Raw genomic sequence first — 16,097 nt, forward strand, 5'->3', positions numbered from 1 at the left:
GCGCCTTAAAATCCGAAGCGCCTTATCGTGCTAAAATACGGTAAGTGAATAAATTGAAACCACTTTCATACTGTCAGAACAAAACAATAAAAAAAATACATTACAGTTTCTTACCTTGTGTAATTCCAAGTGCTGCGTACACACCCACCCTCATATTAACATTGTCCGCAGTCTGATTTTGCAAGGCATCGTTGGTCCACTCACTGAGCCAAATGTTTCCTCCAATTGCAGCTGCACTCTGGCAGCCATATAAAATGCAGATCAGCACAGACAGGAGCACTCCCACTGCCTTTGCGTACTCAAGGTAGACCTTTAGCTTGACCTGAAGGATAGACCATTGTTAAAATGCAAAAACAAGTGATGATGGGGTGACCAATTTTGATACAGAACGTGGTGAGTGATTGTAGCGACAAGTGCTAAAAACAGACTAACCCTGCCTGTTTCTGCAGTCTCTGCCTGGATGAGTTTCTCCATCCCATGTTGCTGCTTCTTTTCTTGTGGCTCTGGGTGCTTCTTCTGACTGCAGCCATGCCTCCTCACTGACCGGGACTTAGATGTCTCACCATCTGCTGAAATGATGCTGATTTGCCTTCAATGAAAAGAAATTCTGTCAGTTGTGTACAGAAGCGTACACATTTTTTTTTAAAGTGCAACCTGATGAGTGTCACTTCTAGCGGCGAGCTACAGAAGGCATTCTCAATCCAAGGTATGAATTTGCCCGCAGGTAGAGATTGGCATTGAATGTTGCAGACCACTGACAAAGCCTACGCTACTAATAAGCTACGGCTGGATAGCGAACGTGGCTAAACATGATGAAAAGGCAAAGGTTTGCTTTACATCCGGCGGCTACAAAGCATACGTCAAATCACTAACCATCGCCGCCACGGCAACTAAAAAAATCTACATTTTTGTAAGTAGCTTTATGACGAAGGCAAAGGGAAGACGGGGAGAAAGATGAGAAGCCATGCTAATTACTAAGCTAATGCAGTCGCAAAACCCCAAAATAAGTGCTTGTGTGATACAGTGCACTTGTCATCTAGCTGGAACCACGATACAGCGACAAAGAAGTTAATTTGAACAGCAACATACCAATCAACTTATGTAAACGTGGAGAAAATAGTACAGAATAACACAGACAGCAACCGAAGACGGGAAATGACAGACGATGTCAACGAATACATCAGCTGCGGGAGAAGTACACAAAATGTTGTCTGTGCATTAACTACCCAATCCAAGCTACCAGCAACGTGATTTGTTATTTTGAATGCTTATTCATTTTTACGTTTGAGATCTGATTAATTGAATACACTTGCTTTCTTGTCAACAGTTAAAAACGGAATCAGTCATCAAAGTCCAATTTATCCATGGCCCCAGTAATTTGAATGAATTATAGAAAATTCATCTCAAAGTCAATTGTACTGTTTTCACAACAAATATCAGCATTTTATTTGTACTATTTTGCATGAGGGAGTGTTGACTTTGACTAGAGATTTGCGCAATAAATGCCATCCCAATAAATATTGTTTCGTTAGTATGTCAGTATTTATTTTATCAATTTATCTTATTAAAAGGAAGAAAAATTACTGTATTCAGAAATGATTCACTTTGTATATATATATTTTTTATTTAAAAATATTTTTTACCTTGAATTTTGTATTGTGATATGCAAAGTACATTGTTACCATGAAGGATGCAATTGATTAGCAATTATAATTATTATTACTTAAATGCTCTGTGTGTGCTTTGGGCTCTGAAAAGTCGTACAAATGTTGAAATGTGGTAACATGTTTATCATACCTGATGAAGTTTCTCTTCGCTTCATTAATTCCCGGTTCACTCTGCACCATGTCCATGTGGTTACTAAGGGCATCTTCTGGGAACAAATCTTCGTCATCGATTATTTCCTCTGCAAAAACATGAAGCAAATTAATATATCAATCTGAAAATTAAACATTGCAACAATTATTAGCTGATGGTTTGAGAATATGATGTATGAAAAAAAAATCTACCTGTGGCCTCATCTTCGTCTACGAAGTCCTCCAGAGCATAATTTCTGAGAAATTCAGCAAATGCTCCATTCTGCTTGAGCAGCTCTTGATATGAGCCCATCTCTGACACTCTTCCATCCACCATGACCACTATATTGTCCACCTGGGGCAGGTAACTAATGCCATGTGTCACCAGAATACGCGTCTAGGGTAAAAAACAGGTAAAAATAATAATTGGAAGAATAAGAAATGTCACTGTCTCCATCATAAGAGATTTAGAGAAAGTATAGACAGGGACATGCACAGTTAAGTGAAGACGAGTCAGTGAGAATCAACCTCCCCCAAAGCTTAAACATGTATCAAATAGGATACTGCACAAAAACAAATGAATAAAAAAAATTAATACTGCATTTCCTGCACTATAAGGCGCTTCGGATTATCAGGCGCACCTTCAATGAATGGCCTATTTTAAAACTGTTTTCATATATAGGACGCACTGCATTATAAGGTGTATAGAATAGATGCTACTATAGTGGCTGCTGTTGCGTTATACATCCACTAGATGGTGCTACACTAAAGAAATTACAATACAATACAATAAAATACAGCTTTAGTTATATAGAGCCTTTTATATTTTATATAGCCTTCACAACCGTTGCAACTGGAACAAAGCCACGATATTTGGTCGCACACATGAATTATATAAATACAAATGGCATTACAAAACAATAAATGAAAGACAAATGTTATGAAGATAATTGATTCAACAAAAAGGCACACCAACCCAGTGGGCTCACATTCACATCCACAAGGGGCTAAATATCCTTAGAAGTCTTTCTTGTCTCCTTCTTTCTTCATTTAGACAGTAGTTAACTATGCTTTTGGTATTATCTTTGTTTCATAATGGCTCTGCAGAGCTCACAAAGTACTTGTCTTGAGTGTGTTTAGGTGAATGCACATGTCCATTAGTGTCAGGCAGAACCCTTTTTCGTTGCAATTGGTTGCTGCTAATAATCACCACTAGATGGAACTGGAACACTAACAGGGGAACAATTCAATGGGGAATTTAAAGAGACTTTAACACCATATATAAGGAACATCGGATTATAGGGCGCACGGTCAGCTTTTGAGAAAATTGAATGCTTTTAGGTGCGCCTTATAGTGCCGAAAATATGGTACTTGATAGTGACCCACCTTGCCCTTTAGTGCTCCTTCTGGACCTATTAGGTTGTCAAATATGTGTTTGGACACATGGGAGTCAACAGCAGACAACGGGTCATCCAGCAGGTAGACATCTGCATCACAATATAGAGCTCGGGCGAGGCTGACCCTCTGTCTCTGGCCTCCAGAGAGATTGATGCCCTGTTGTGTCAGCAGGCAACATTAAAGAGATATTTAGTTATTGTAGAATACAGGCAATTTTGATACCCCCATATGTTTGTCATAATTACAAATCTTCTCTCAATGGACAGGAGTAAAAACAAAAAGAAATGGAAGTACCTTTTCTCCTATTTCCGTCATGTCTCCTCCTGGCAAAACCTCCAGGTCAGGGGTTAAGGCGCAGGCCTCCAAAACGCAACGGTACTTTTGTTCATTGTACGGTTTCCCAAACAGGATATTATCACGCAGCGTGGCATTCTGTATCCAGGCCTGCTGAGGAACGTAGGCCACTGATCCCTGACAAAAAAACATTCCCAAACATTCATGATTCTTGTTATGAACCCTTTCCGGGACAGCGGTTACTACAGTGGACAGTTTATCATGTTATGTTAATTTGTACTGCAAAAATGTTAGCATCAATGGTGGAAAAACAAGATTAACTGCTCCTTGTTTGCATGTCAAACAAGATATTGAGTGTAGGCATACCCGAATGGAAACATCTCCTTCAAGTTTCTCCATTTCACCCAGCAGTGCAGAAATCAGTGAGGACTTCCCACAGCCAACATGGCCCACCACTGCCAGCAGGGAGCCGTGAGGCACCAACACGTTGATGCTTGAAAGAACAAAGTCAATAGTAATGACCTCTCTCTGCTTATGAACAAAAAGAATACAAGCGTGTATGTAACTTGGCAAGACATACTCGTGCAACACAGGAGAATCTTCTTTGGCCCAGGTGAATTTCCCATCGACAACAGTGACTGAAAAATCTATCAAGTAAAACATTATGCAAACATATTATGAGCATGACTCATAATTTCGCAAACATCAATAGCCTCTTCACACCCAAAGTCACTGGGTGAAAGTTACAAGCAGGAAATAGTTACTCGACACGCATGCGGACAACCTGCAATCTTCCACGAGTTGATGAGCTAGCGTGACGATGCATATATTCGAAGGCATGACTCATCTCTTTAAGTGAAGTGCGCAGGCATGAAACGATGACACGTGTACTGTGTTTGCTCTTGCCTGACGCTGTGTTCTTTCTGTCCACTGAATTTGGATCCAACTCATCATGACTCAAGAAACTCTGGATTCGCTTCAGGGAGACGCTTGTCTGCAATGCAGAATAAACACGTGTTCAGTGTAAACTGAAACTGGTGATCAAGGAATTTTTTTTTTTTTTTTTTGCTCTTATGACCTGAATTATGCAAAAATAACTTGTTTTAAATAACCACAAACACAATTGTTCTCGCGCCCTAAGCTGACGCAGGCAGAGAGAGAAAGAGGCTAAGAGAAGTTATGGCCCACCTGTACGAGGCTGCTTATAACTTGAGGGAGCATGTTGAGAGGGAAACGAAGGATATTAAACAGAGAGAGTGACACAAAGGCCTTCTCCGCATCCAGGATGTTGTTCTCATCCACCGTCACATACACAGCAAATGTTGTCAGTGCAACCTGAGGACGCATCAACAAATGGACTGGTGAGAAACAACAGTTTACTGTCGACAGAAACACAAGTCTCACTCAAAATAATCTGATCTTCAACAGCTGGTGATCGATAATTATTTCAATGGGAAATACAGTGGGACCTCTACTTATGAACAACTTTTCAAATGAATTTTTCAAGTTACAAAACACCTCAACAGGAAAATATTGCCTCCGGTTACAAAAGAAATTTCAAGATACGAAAGGTAAAAACACTCGCAGCGTCGAGTTTCCTGAACGCAACATACTTATAGTTGCTCTGCCATTGGGTATTACCAAGCATCATTCTGGCATCCCATTGGTTAAGAGGGTACCTCTACTCTATGTGTCTGTGTGTGTAGATAGATAAATAGATAGATGTGGCTATGCAGTGACCTCGTCATTTGCCCCTCGGGCCATGAGGCATTCCAATAGTTTGACAAAAATGTGAATCACCAGTCGAGCGATCGCTCACTATGCTAATGTTTCCCTTGGACATATTCGAAGTACTGTATTATTAAAAGCCGACAAAAGCAGACGTCCTTTGCTCAGTTCTTTACAAAACAGCAGGCAAAAACCACTTCTGAAAGAGAATATGAACTAAAGAGGGCAATAAAAACAATGAGGACACAGTTAAAAGTTAAATGGACATTATTTTTATTCTTTACTCTGCTCTTTGTTTTTTTACATGATGCACAACTCTCATTTATTGTGCAATAATCTAATTGTAACATGTATTTGTTACATATTTTGATGCATTTTTATGCTTTAGAAAACATTTAGGTCTGAATTTTTTGGGGGGCAGGGGGCTTGGAACGGATTAGGGCATTTACATGGAAAACGCGTCTCAACACGATTTTCTAGATTGCTTGTCTTGAGTAGGGTAACGGCTCTGTATAGCCTGAACTGGTCCCCATTCAATAGCAGGGCACATACGGAATAAATAAGACAACTATTCACACTCTCATTTGCACCAATAGAAACTTTCGAGTGTTCAAATGCACTTAACATGCATGTTTCTGGTACATGTACACGAGAGCAAGGAAGAGGCAAGATTTGAACTCAGAACTTAACGACTGTGATGCAAACGACATACTTCTCCCCTGAGCTGCCCTGAGTAAATATTAACTTATTTAAAACATTGCGAGACTGCAAAAAGAGTTGGGTTGTTAGATAACGTACCTGTTTGTTTATACAAATGAACGCAAGATCTGTTTTGATGCCCCTTTGTTTGAAAGATCTACCGGGTACTCAAACAGATGGTGTCTGGCTGAAGATAAACTGTTAAAACAGAACACGAGCCGGACCTCTATGAAACACAGGATTGCACTTTTTCAAATTTAAGTCTTTTACTTTGGGATTTCATTGAGTTTATGGTTAAATCTGTGGTTGGTGATTATTCTCATTATTTTTAAATTAACCTATAAGCGGTGAAAAATGGATGGATGGATGGTTTTCATTTCTGTGTCAATATTGAGCTATCTGGTCATGTTGCAAAGTGGTACAGTGGTACCTCTACTTGACAACGTCTCTTCAAACGAAATTTTCAAGTTACGAAATGCCTCAACAGGAAAATATTGCCTCTTGTTACAAAAGACATTTAAAGACATGAAAGGTAAAAATACTAGTTTCCTGAATGCAAAATGAACAAAAGAGGGCAAAAAACGATGACGATGCAGTTAAAAGTTAAATGACCATTTTTATTCTTTCCACTACTCTTTGTTTTTGACATTTTATGCTTGATCAAACATTTATGTCTGAATTTTGGGGGTTTTGGAACGGATTAAGGCATTAACATGGAAAATGTGTCTCTACTTACAAAATGTTCTGAAGAAATTTCTTCCAGAAAACATTCATTTCATAAGTAGAGGTAGAACTGTACAGTATTTATTTGGCGTGTTCAAGTATAAATTCAGTTTGAAGGACTCTGATTTTACGTTCAACAAGTCTGTCAACAAAGCAATTTTAATTGAGTCATGTGACAATTAGCTCAGTGTTTCAGCAAGCCTCAGAAAAAGAACAGCTTGCAGACCTCTAAAGAAAGAGCATACCAAAAAAGGCGCACTCGTCCAAGCCAGGGTCGACAATGCTCCCAAATAGGCCGCCTTCTTTAGCACATTGAGCTCCTTCTGCCGGATGGCCAACACCTTTTCCTTGAAGGAATTCTCCCAGGCGTACAGCTTCAGCACTTTGATGCCGTTAAGGATCTCATTCATGAGTTTAATACGGCTATCTTTGTGCTGCATCTGCTCCACCTGGAAACAAATACAAATGCAAAATGAGCGTGCGAAAATATGATCAGAAAATGACTAGTTGCTAATTGATCAAAAAAATGTTGTGTGTATTGTGGATGATAATTCAATATCCGTGTAAGGATGCGCAAAGAAAAGTACAACAGCAGAATTACATGACAAAAAGTTAGAAAATAACTGCCGATCAATACCTGGTAGGCACGATTCTTCACGGCAATCACAGCATTTAATGGAATTAGCAGGATCATCACAGCGACTCCAGCCAGAACTGAGGGCCCCAGATTCTAGAAGCAAAGTCACTGAGAATAAATCACACAAGCAACATAAGCATTGCGCAAAAGAAGTGATGTTGTATATATATTCAAATACTTGATACAGCTATGCACAATAATCACTTTCTCTGGTTTTACTATTGATGTTTAAGTATAATTTTTGTATTATTTAAACAACTACTGCCATTTCTTTTGTCAGAAATAAAACATTTGTCAATGTTTTAATAGAAATGCTATGTTTCAGAAGCGTGGTCACAATTACTTAATATCGGTTAGTAGTCAATAGTTGAGTACTGGACCTGCTATCGGTCTGGAAAAAAAGGGACATCGAACGTCCCGATTTAAAAAGAAATAAACCAAAATCAATCGATCAGAGCAATCAATCGATCAGAGCAATCAATCTTAATAATGGATGGATTTATGGGTAGATTTGAATAAAAACAAAACAACATTGTCAAGATACTGTACAAACCACACGACTAAAGTACCTGCCAGAGAAAGTATAGTGCAAGCATAATCTGAAGAGGAGCAGACCACAGCATGTTGAGGAAGGTGGTGAGGTCCATGAACCTCTGAGCATCCACGGACATCAAGTTAACCACCTCTCCCACCGTAGATGAGCGTTTGGCAGCGTTCGTTATTACTAACGACTGCAGATGACGGACAAAGAAAAAAAAAAGCATTGTCACAAAAATTGTGGCACAAGTCGAAAGCATAGTAAATGTGTGAGTATTTACCTTTCGGTAGATAGCCCCGATGAGAGCTGTGCGTACATGCATGCCAGTGACAAAACAATACTGAAAGTGTTGGTGGAGGATGAGCGTTTGCAAAAACGCTGTGAAGAACATGAGGAAGGCCAGCGAGTAACCCCACCAGTCAGGGACACCTTTTTGCTTCGTAAAGGATATCAACATTCTGTAAGAAAGGCAAATATGTATACTCAACAAAACGGAGGTTTTCCTGAACGCTGATTTTAACTCAAGTAAAGCGCAGAGTTGCATTTTATGTAACAAAAGAGCTGTGCAGAAACAGTTTGATTGATTGACTGAAAACTCCAAGGATTCAAAGTACACTGCATGACTTTCAAATAAATTGGCAATGAATCTGTCATGATCCGGTTCTTGTGTCAGCAGGCGGCAGGCGAGGGCTTTCCCTTCAGTGTGCACACCTGCTGCCAATCATCGTTAGTCACGTATTGAAGGACTGACAAGATGGCTGCTACTTGTCGGATTATTGACCTTGTTGCTGCTGGTGCTCAAGTGTTGTTCTTCTAGATCTCTCGATCTCGTCTTAGTCATTTTTGTTCCTTAGTTCCATGGTTTTTTTCGTGTGACTTGTCATTTTGTTTGTTTTCTCTGTGTTCCGCCTTTTGGAGATTCCATTTTTTCGTGGGTCCTGGTGACCAGTGTTTCGCGTTTTTGAGAATACAAATTTTTGTTATCGAATTTTGTCCGTGTCAGCATTTCAGGGATACTAAACATTATTCGGTTTGTTGTTGAACCTGACAGAATCATTCAACATACTTAACCGGTATTTTCTTTTTCAAAGAGAAGCAGATCCGCGTGTGATTTTTTTCTTTTAACCCTTTGATAAAAGTTTTGAATTCTATGAAAGGCAAAATTGATCAAGATTTTCATTAAAATCTGGGGGCGAAAACATTGCCTCTTAATTGTAAATAAGGTTAGTCCACAAAAAGTGAGTGTGGGAATATTGTGTTGTGAGTCACAAATATTGCAATTTTTAAAAAATTGTTGGGAAATTTAAATCCTGCTTGAAATTAGACAGCAGTGGAGCCTTAGCAGAGGACAAGGTTCCCCTGTCCTTCAAGGAGGTTCTGGGCCAAGCCATGCCACAAATAACAAAAATCTGTTAGTAATTAACACCTGCTCCCCACTCATGTAATACTTTTATTGCTTTGGCCTGAGCGCAAAAATAGCAAATATAACGAAAAGCCGACAAATAGATGACTTTTCAAATGCAAAATTATAAAGGTCCGAGGGTTTACTTGAAGGTCAATTCTATTCACCTGAGCAGCTGAGGGTTAACAAACGTGATGATATCCTGCAGAAGCTTGTAAGCTGAACCAATCAGGAAGTAAGGTCCAAAGGCTTTGATGAGCGAATATAAAAACGATGGCTGGCGGGGTAAAACTTGGCGAGTGGACAGCAGCACTTCAGCCTCTTCTGGGCTAGTTCCACTTTCTTCTCCTATGTGGTTGCTGGTGGATGGTGGAGGCTTGGAATAGACAACGTCATTGGATGTATTCTGTTTACTGGAAAGAGCACATTGTTCATTGGAAATAGTAGTTGGTAAAAGTAAGGGTTACATTTCGGTACCTGACACGTTTGATCTGTGTTTTGTCCCATTTTGCCACGTTTGTGACGGGTGTCAAAGCAAGCTTAGGGTTATGCTAGCCATTTTGTTGCATTCATTCGGTGTGTCGCGGTACTGACAATTTACAAGACGGTCTGTGGAGGTGGTATAAAGCCGGCTTGAGCAGGGGAGCTTTTTTTTTTCAAGCCGGCTGAGGCCACAAACGTGCCCCAAAGGACTCCTTCAAGAGCCTTGACAGGACATCAAAAACATATCAGACCTTAATGAGAATGTTAGAAAAACAGGACCAGATAGGAGAAAATATACTGGCATCTGTAGTAAACTGCAGGCCGAGTTGTAGTTCACCAATGAGCATCCAGAACTCGACACAGATACTGTGATACAGTCTGGAAAAAAAAAAAATACCGGTACGCAATGTCCCACAGTGCACTACATTTTGGGCACACGGAAGATAAATCGAGCATTATTGGAGTCAGTATCCATTTCAGAGCTCGATGATATCAACTGCAGGACAAGCGTGATGAAATCCAGCTACCCACCCAACAGGTTTGATGACCGCAACTTAAATGCTTTCTTAAGCAGTGAAACTCGTAGCAGAATTGCAGCACAAAAAAGGAAGCAACCGGATGGAGGCCAGAGTGTGAGAATACAATAATGACAACGTGTAACCTGATACCATGATAAGCTGTCCACTATAGTAACAGCTGTCCCTGAAAGGGTTAAGCTTCACAAAAGTCACACAAAAGCCCTTTTCAGTCACTTTCAAGATTCTCTATCATGCTGAAGATTTTAAAATGCTCTTGTAGGTATGAATTGACAGTATTCCTGTTTTTAATGTGAATTTTACATGATTCAACCCTTTGTGTTACAATGTTCAAGAAAGGTTTAATTTGTATGCTGGTCTTGATTTTAAAAATTGGAATATGGCTGATCTCAGAAAAATAGCTTTGTTTTGTCTTTTTATCCGCATTATTTTTGCTAATCACTTAAAGGAGACATTATCGTTACGCGAATAACAAAATTGCCGAATTCTTTTTTTTTTTTTGCCAACATCTGATTTTGATTCGCTCTTTAGGGAAACATCTGCATTGGACTATTGAGAGTAATTTCCTGCAAAAAAAACGACTTTGGTTAAAAAAATAGAATAAAATAAAAGAGACAGAGGGTTATGTTATTCATGTGACAATATGCATTTTCTGTACAATTTATGTGCAATGGGTGGCTTAATAATACAACACAAAAGATGACCACAACTGTACAACGCCTGCTTTTCTCTCTTTGTAATTGCAGTTTGGCACATATTAAAAAAAATCTTTTAAGATTAAAAAAATCCTTGTGTTTTTGTACCTCACTTTTGTGGAGAATGCCACCTTCTGGATATTTGGCTGCAAAAAGGTTATGACTGCTGTATATTCCATTTTGTTGCACCATGACAATAAAGCTATTCTGATTCTCATTATTTTGAATCACACCCAGCTTACACATTCAAAGAATGTGCGTGCCTAGAGTATGATTATGGAGTAGAAACTCCTTGTTTAACAAGTTGGATAAAGGGCAGACTATCACCTCAATAATTTGGGAAAAGCCAACAGCCTCATAAAATGCCGTGTTGCGTTTGAGTTAACTCATCCAGAGCGCCTGGCAATTGGATGTATTTGTCCATCCTGTGGAGTATTATTGTGAGAACCTGGAATAGAATGCCAGAAAAATTGCTTTGAGAGAGACCAGCACTAATTGCTCTGAAAAGACCCAGAATCAAGGAAATGCAGAGTGGAAAGAAGTTTGTCACAGGTGTTACAACATGACTTGTGACTGGCTCCAGTAAGACCATGAATCATTCAGAATCTCCAAATTAGCATTGCTTAACTTCCATCCATCCATTTATCCATTTTCCAATTCGCTTATCCTCACAAGTGTCGCGGGCGTGCTAGACCCTATCCCAGCTGTCTTTGGAAAGACAGTATGAGGGGTACACACTGAACTGTTTGCCACAAAGCACATATAGACGAACAATCATCTGTACACAGAGGGACAATTTAGAATGTTCCATTAACCTGCCATACATGTTTTTGGAATGTGAGAGGAAACCACAGTACCCAGAGAAGACCCACACAGGCATGGGGAGAACATGCGAATTCCACAAAGGAAGGCCAGAGCCGGAATCGAACCCTGCACCTCTGCATTGTAGCGTGTTAAACCAGTTGACCACCATGCCGCCCATTGCTTGACTTAATTAAAAAAAAATTAAAAAACATGAAAAAAAGTGGATACACAAGTACCTCCAAATATTTGGTGAATTTAGAAAGTACCTCTTGGCTTTGGCTTGCTCCTTTTCCCACTCTATGAGGAGTTTTGGGACCAGCACCGTGGCGCTGTCACGAACGTTCAGAGACCAGAGGTCCTTGGCCTCAAGAGGCAGTTTGTATCCTTTCACGGCCATACTGTGAAAAGAAGATAATTTTGTGTGAGAAAAATGCAACCACTTTTTTCTACCAAATCTGTACATTTTTCTTTCACTCTAACACACCAATTGCAGCAGGACCCCCCCCCCCCCCCCCGGGTTATTTTGTTTGGAGCTACTTCTCCTAATGCTTAAATCTAGTTTCCTGGAACTCACTAATCACCATTTCTGTACTCCAGGCTCAGATTTCATTGGAAATTGGATTGATATAATGTCCAATACAAAGGGAGACTGAAAACAAAGAAGCTGCAATGCTTGGACAAGTAAAATCCCAACTAAGGTCTTTACCTCGGGTAAACAAAAATAAAATAAAGAATACATTATATATATATATGTGTGTGTGTGTGTGTGTGTGTATATATACTGTTTCTTGTCATATTATGCAACATTGGGTGTTTGTTGACATTCGGATTAAACAGTAGAGACCAACCTTGTGAACCACCAAAACGTCATGGTTGATAGAAAACCAGCTGTGGATTCAGGGCAGACATTCTGGGCAAAGAAATAAAAAAGCGGAGAAAAAAGAGTGAAATAACCACAAGCGTTTTTTTCTTCTTTTTTTTTTGTCTGGGGTTTTTCTGCTTGTTTTTTTTTTTAAACAAAGAGCACATAAATCACTGAAGTAAAAGACTTTGAACATTTAACCCGACCTTAGCCGGAATCCAACCATGCACCTCTGCATGGTGAGGCGGACGTGCTCATCAGTCGAGTACCGTGCCGTCTCTATCCTAAGATATTTTATTGTCACCCTTTCATGCACCCTGTAACCCGACAACATTATCAGCTGTCCACTGGAGTAACCGCTGTCCCTGAAAGGGTTAAATCGATGCTGAATAAGTTGTACTCTGCATCTGTGATTTTTTTTACCCTGCCTTTTGCCCAAACTCAACTGATAGCCCAGCCATAATGTTTGGTATCATCAACATCATCACTAATTTTACTGATTGATTGATACTTTACTGATTGACTTGGGGAAATCACATAATTGCACCTGATTTACTGTCCACTATAGTTTAACCTCAACTATACATGGCTTTGGTTGCCTCAATTTGTGGGGGTGGGGGTGGGGGGTATCATTTTCAACTTCAGAATACTATTGCTGGAATCTGCTTGCATCAGTATGAAAGACGGATGTAACAAACAACATTGGGGTGGGGAGGGGGGTTGAGAAAGGTCTTCTGTTATTCATTTGTGCTTGTGGCTGTTTTCTACAATAGCGGAACAGATGTCTTCAAGAGGAGATTTAGGGCAACAAGAAAACCAAAAATTGCATCAAAGTGAAGACTGCGGCGTATATCATCCAACATAGTAAGGTAACGGTTTGCATGTGTGCTTATTTTTTTTTCCACTTACTACTACTGCGTATGTGGTGTGTATTTTCAAATCTTGTTCCGGAATGCTAAAGTGTCTGTTAGAAAGGTTGCTTTTTTTTTTCAATAAATTGTTCTCACGCCTAACGAGAGAACTACAGACAACCACACAAGACATCTGGAACGTATTTGGTGGCTAATGGGCTCCACATTTTGTTATGTTAGTAATTTTCAAAACTGAAGGAATTACTTTTTATGCCAAAATTCTGTACACAAATCTGTCTTTGAATGTTTATTAACACTTTCAGGGACAGTGGTTACGACATTGGACAGCTTACCATAATATCATGTTATAGAGTGCATAAATGGGTTAAGTAGAAATAAATAAATCGCATGTGCATAATTACTGGCTTCTTTTGCGCAATGCCTTGTTGATGCAGCCCCAAGTCTTTCGGAATATAAGCCTGGTGAACTTATTTGTGGGCAGTTTCACCCATTCCACTGAGCAGCACCTCTCAACCTATAAGGTTGGACAGGGCATGTTGTTGCACAGCCAACAATCGCTGGCTGTAACCACTAGCGTTTGTGTGTGTGAGACTCGTTCTACCAAGCAAAAAAAAAAAAAAAGAAAAAAAAAAAGAAAGAAACATCTTTTTCATACCATTCTGGGCCTTGAATGTTTTATACCTTCAAGACAATCATGTTCTAACACGCAGAGCACGGGTAGATTTCAAGGCAGACGACGCGGGATGACTCACGGGGTCTGTGTCAACGCTGGAAAAGAGCGGCGGTTTCTCATTGAAGCAGCACAGGATCAGCTCCAAGACCACCAAGCCAAAGTAGAAGTAGAAAGTGGTGAAGCGCAGCTTGTCGGGGACTTCAACCTGAGATTTGAATAAAAGGAGAGAAGCACAATAACAGATGTAAGGATGAGTCAGGTCAGGAAATGCCATCGTCAAGTGAGCTCCGGTGGAGCGGTTTCCAAGGTATTTTATTCACAGCTAACAATGCTGCCCTTTCAGTCAATCACAAGAGATCTAACAACCATTTACGTGACTACAAATATTTAATGACACTTGGTTAAAAATTACCTCGTGTATTATCACCTGAAAGGCTGTCACTAAAGCAATTAATGGCATTCTTAATGGCGCAAACAGGTTGGCACATGAATTACTCTCATTTCCTTTCAGGGAAAAGAAGTACATTTTATTGAATACAAGCTTATTTAGTCTACGATTTACTTCAAAAACACTTGCATGCTTTGAGTCTTGGCAGTCCCCTCCGTGAGCCGTCACCTTACCGTGGTGGAGGGGTTTGCGTGTTCCAATGATCCTAGGAGCTAAGTTGTCTGGGGCTTTATGCCCCTGGCAGGGTCACCCATGGCAAACAGGTTCTAGGTGAGGGGCCAGACAAAGCACGGCTCATAGACCCTAATGATGGACCATAGGTCCATCATGACAATAGATGGACCAAGGTTTCCCTTGCCCGGACGCGGGTCACCGGGGCCCCACTCTGGAGCCAGGCCTGGAGGTGGGGCTCGTTGGCAAGCACCTGGTGGCCGGGCCTACACCCATGGGGCCCGGCCGGGCACAGCCCGAAGAGGCAACGTGGGTCCCCCTTCCCATGGGCTCACCACCCATGAGAGGGGCCAAAGGGGTCGGGTGCAATGTGAGCTGGGCGGCAGCCAAAGGCGGGGACCCTGGCGGTCCGATCCTCGGCTGCAGAAGCTAGCTCTTGGGACATGGAATGTCACCTCTCTGGCAGGGAAGGAGCCCGAGCTGGTGTGTGAGGCAGAGAATTTCCGACTGGATATAGTTGGACTTGCCTCCACACACAGCCTGGGTTCTGGTACCATTTCTCTCGAGAGGGGCTGGACTCTCTTCCACTCTGGAGTTGCTCACGGTGAGAGGCGCAGAGCAGGTGTGGGCATACTCACTGCCCCCCGGCTCAGTGCCTGTACATTGGGGTTCACACCGGTAGACGAGAGGGTTGCCTCCCTCCGCCTTCGGGTGGGTGGACGGGTCCTGACTGTTGTTTGTGCATATGCACCAAACAGCAGCTCAGCATACCCACCCTTTTTGGAGTCCTTGGAGGGTGTGCTGGAGAGTACTCCTGCTGGGGACTCCCTTGTTCTGCTGGGGGACTTCAATGCTCACGTGGGCAACGACAGTGAGACCTGGAGGGGCGTGATTGGGAGGAACGGCCCCCCCGATCAGAACTCGAGTGGTGTTTTGTTATTGGACTTCTGTGCTCGCCACGGATTGTCCATAACGAACACCTTGTTCAAACGTAAGGGTGTCCATATGTGCACTTGGCACCAGGACACCCTTATGTTTGAGGCGGCCAATCTGAGTTGTGGCCGTAAGGTGGTTGGTGCCTGTTGTGGCGGCAACCCCCGTACTCGCTGGTGGACACCAGCGGTAAGGGATGCCGTCAAGCTGAAGAAGGAGTCCTATCGAGCCTTTATGGCCTCTGGGACCCCAGAGGCAGCTGACGGGTATCGACTGGCCAAGCGGAACGCAAAAAACCCGAGCATGGGAAGAGTTCGGTGAGGCCATGGAAGCCGACTTCCGGACGGCTTCGAGGAAATTCTGGTCCACCATACGACGTCTCAGGAGGGGGAAGCAGTGCACCAC

At 41.4% G+C, this 16,097-nt stretch overlaps 2 protein-coding genes across 6 annotated transcripts in view; both read right to left on the bottom strand.

The window, feature by feature from the left end:
- LOC127594596 (galactokinase-like) overlaps positions 1-16,097 on the bottom strand; it is a 239,145-nt gene that overhangs the window by 122,939 nt on the left and 100,109 nt on the right. The window lies entirely within an intron of this gene.
- The window catches only part of LOC127594582 (ATP-binding cassette sub-family C member 3-like), a 57,139-nt gene that overhangs the window by 20,815 nt on the left and 20,227 nt on the right, over positions 1-16,097 (bottom strand). For all 5 annotated transcript variants that reach the window (XM_052056421.1, XM_052056419.1, XM_052056422.1 and 2 more), the window contains 18 exons: positions 14,220-14,345; positions 12,582-12,643; positions 12,000-12,131; positions 9,383-9,628; positions 8,094-8,271; positions 7,845-8,006; positions 7,276-7,368; positions 6,884-7,087; positions 4,677-4,823; positions 4,395-4,482; positions 4,069-4,135; positions 3,855-3,981; positions 3,489-3,665; positions 3,183-3,350; positions 2,010-2,193; positions 1,798-1,906; positions 433-589; positions 115-322 (listed from right to left, as the gene is read on the bottom strand). In XM_052056421.1, coding sequence (XP_051912381.1) covers positions 115-322; positions 433-589; positions 1,798-1,906; positions 2,010-2,193; positions 3,183-3,350; positions 3,489-3,665; positions 3,855-3,981; positions 4,069-4,135; positions 4,395-4,482; positions 4,677-4,823; positions 6,884-7,087; positions 7,276-7,368; positions 7,845-8,006; positions 8,094-8,271; positions 9,383-9,628; positions 12,000-12,131; positions 12,582-12,643; positions 14,220-14,345 — 2,635 coding nt within the window. The remainder of the gene's footprint in view (positions 1-114; positions 323-432; positions 590-1,797; positions 1,907-2,009; positions 2,194-3,182; positions 3,351-3,488; positions 3,666-3,854; positions 3,982-4,068; positions 4,136-4,394; positions 4,483-4,676; positions 4,824-6,883; positions 7,088-7,275; positions 7,369-7,844; positions 8,007-8,093; positions 8,272-9,382; positions 9,629-11,999; positions 12,132-12,581; positions 12,644-14,219; positions 14,346-16,097) is intronic.

The sequence above is a fragment of the Hippocampus zosterae genome, unplaced genomic scaffold (genome assembly GCF_025434085.1).
Source record: "Hippocampus zosterae strain Florida unplaced genomic scaffold, ASM2543408v3 HiC_scaffold_22, whole genome shotgun sequence".
Classification (NCBI taxonomy): domain Eukaryota; kingdom Metazoa; phylum Chordata; class Actinopteri; order Syngnathiformes; family Syngnathidae; genus Hippocampus; species Hippocampus zosterae.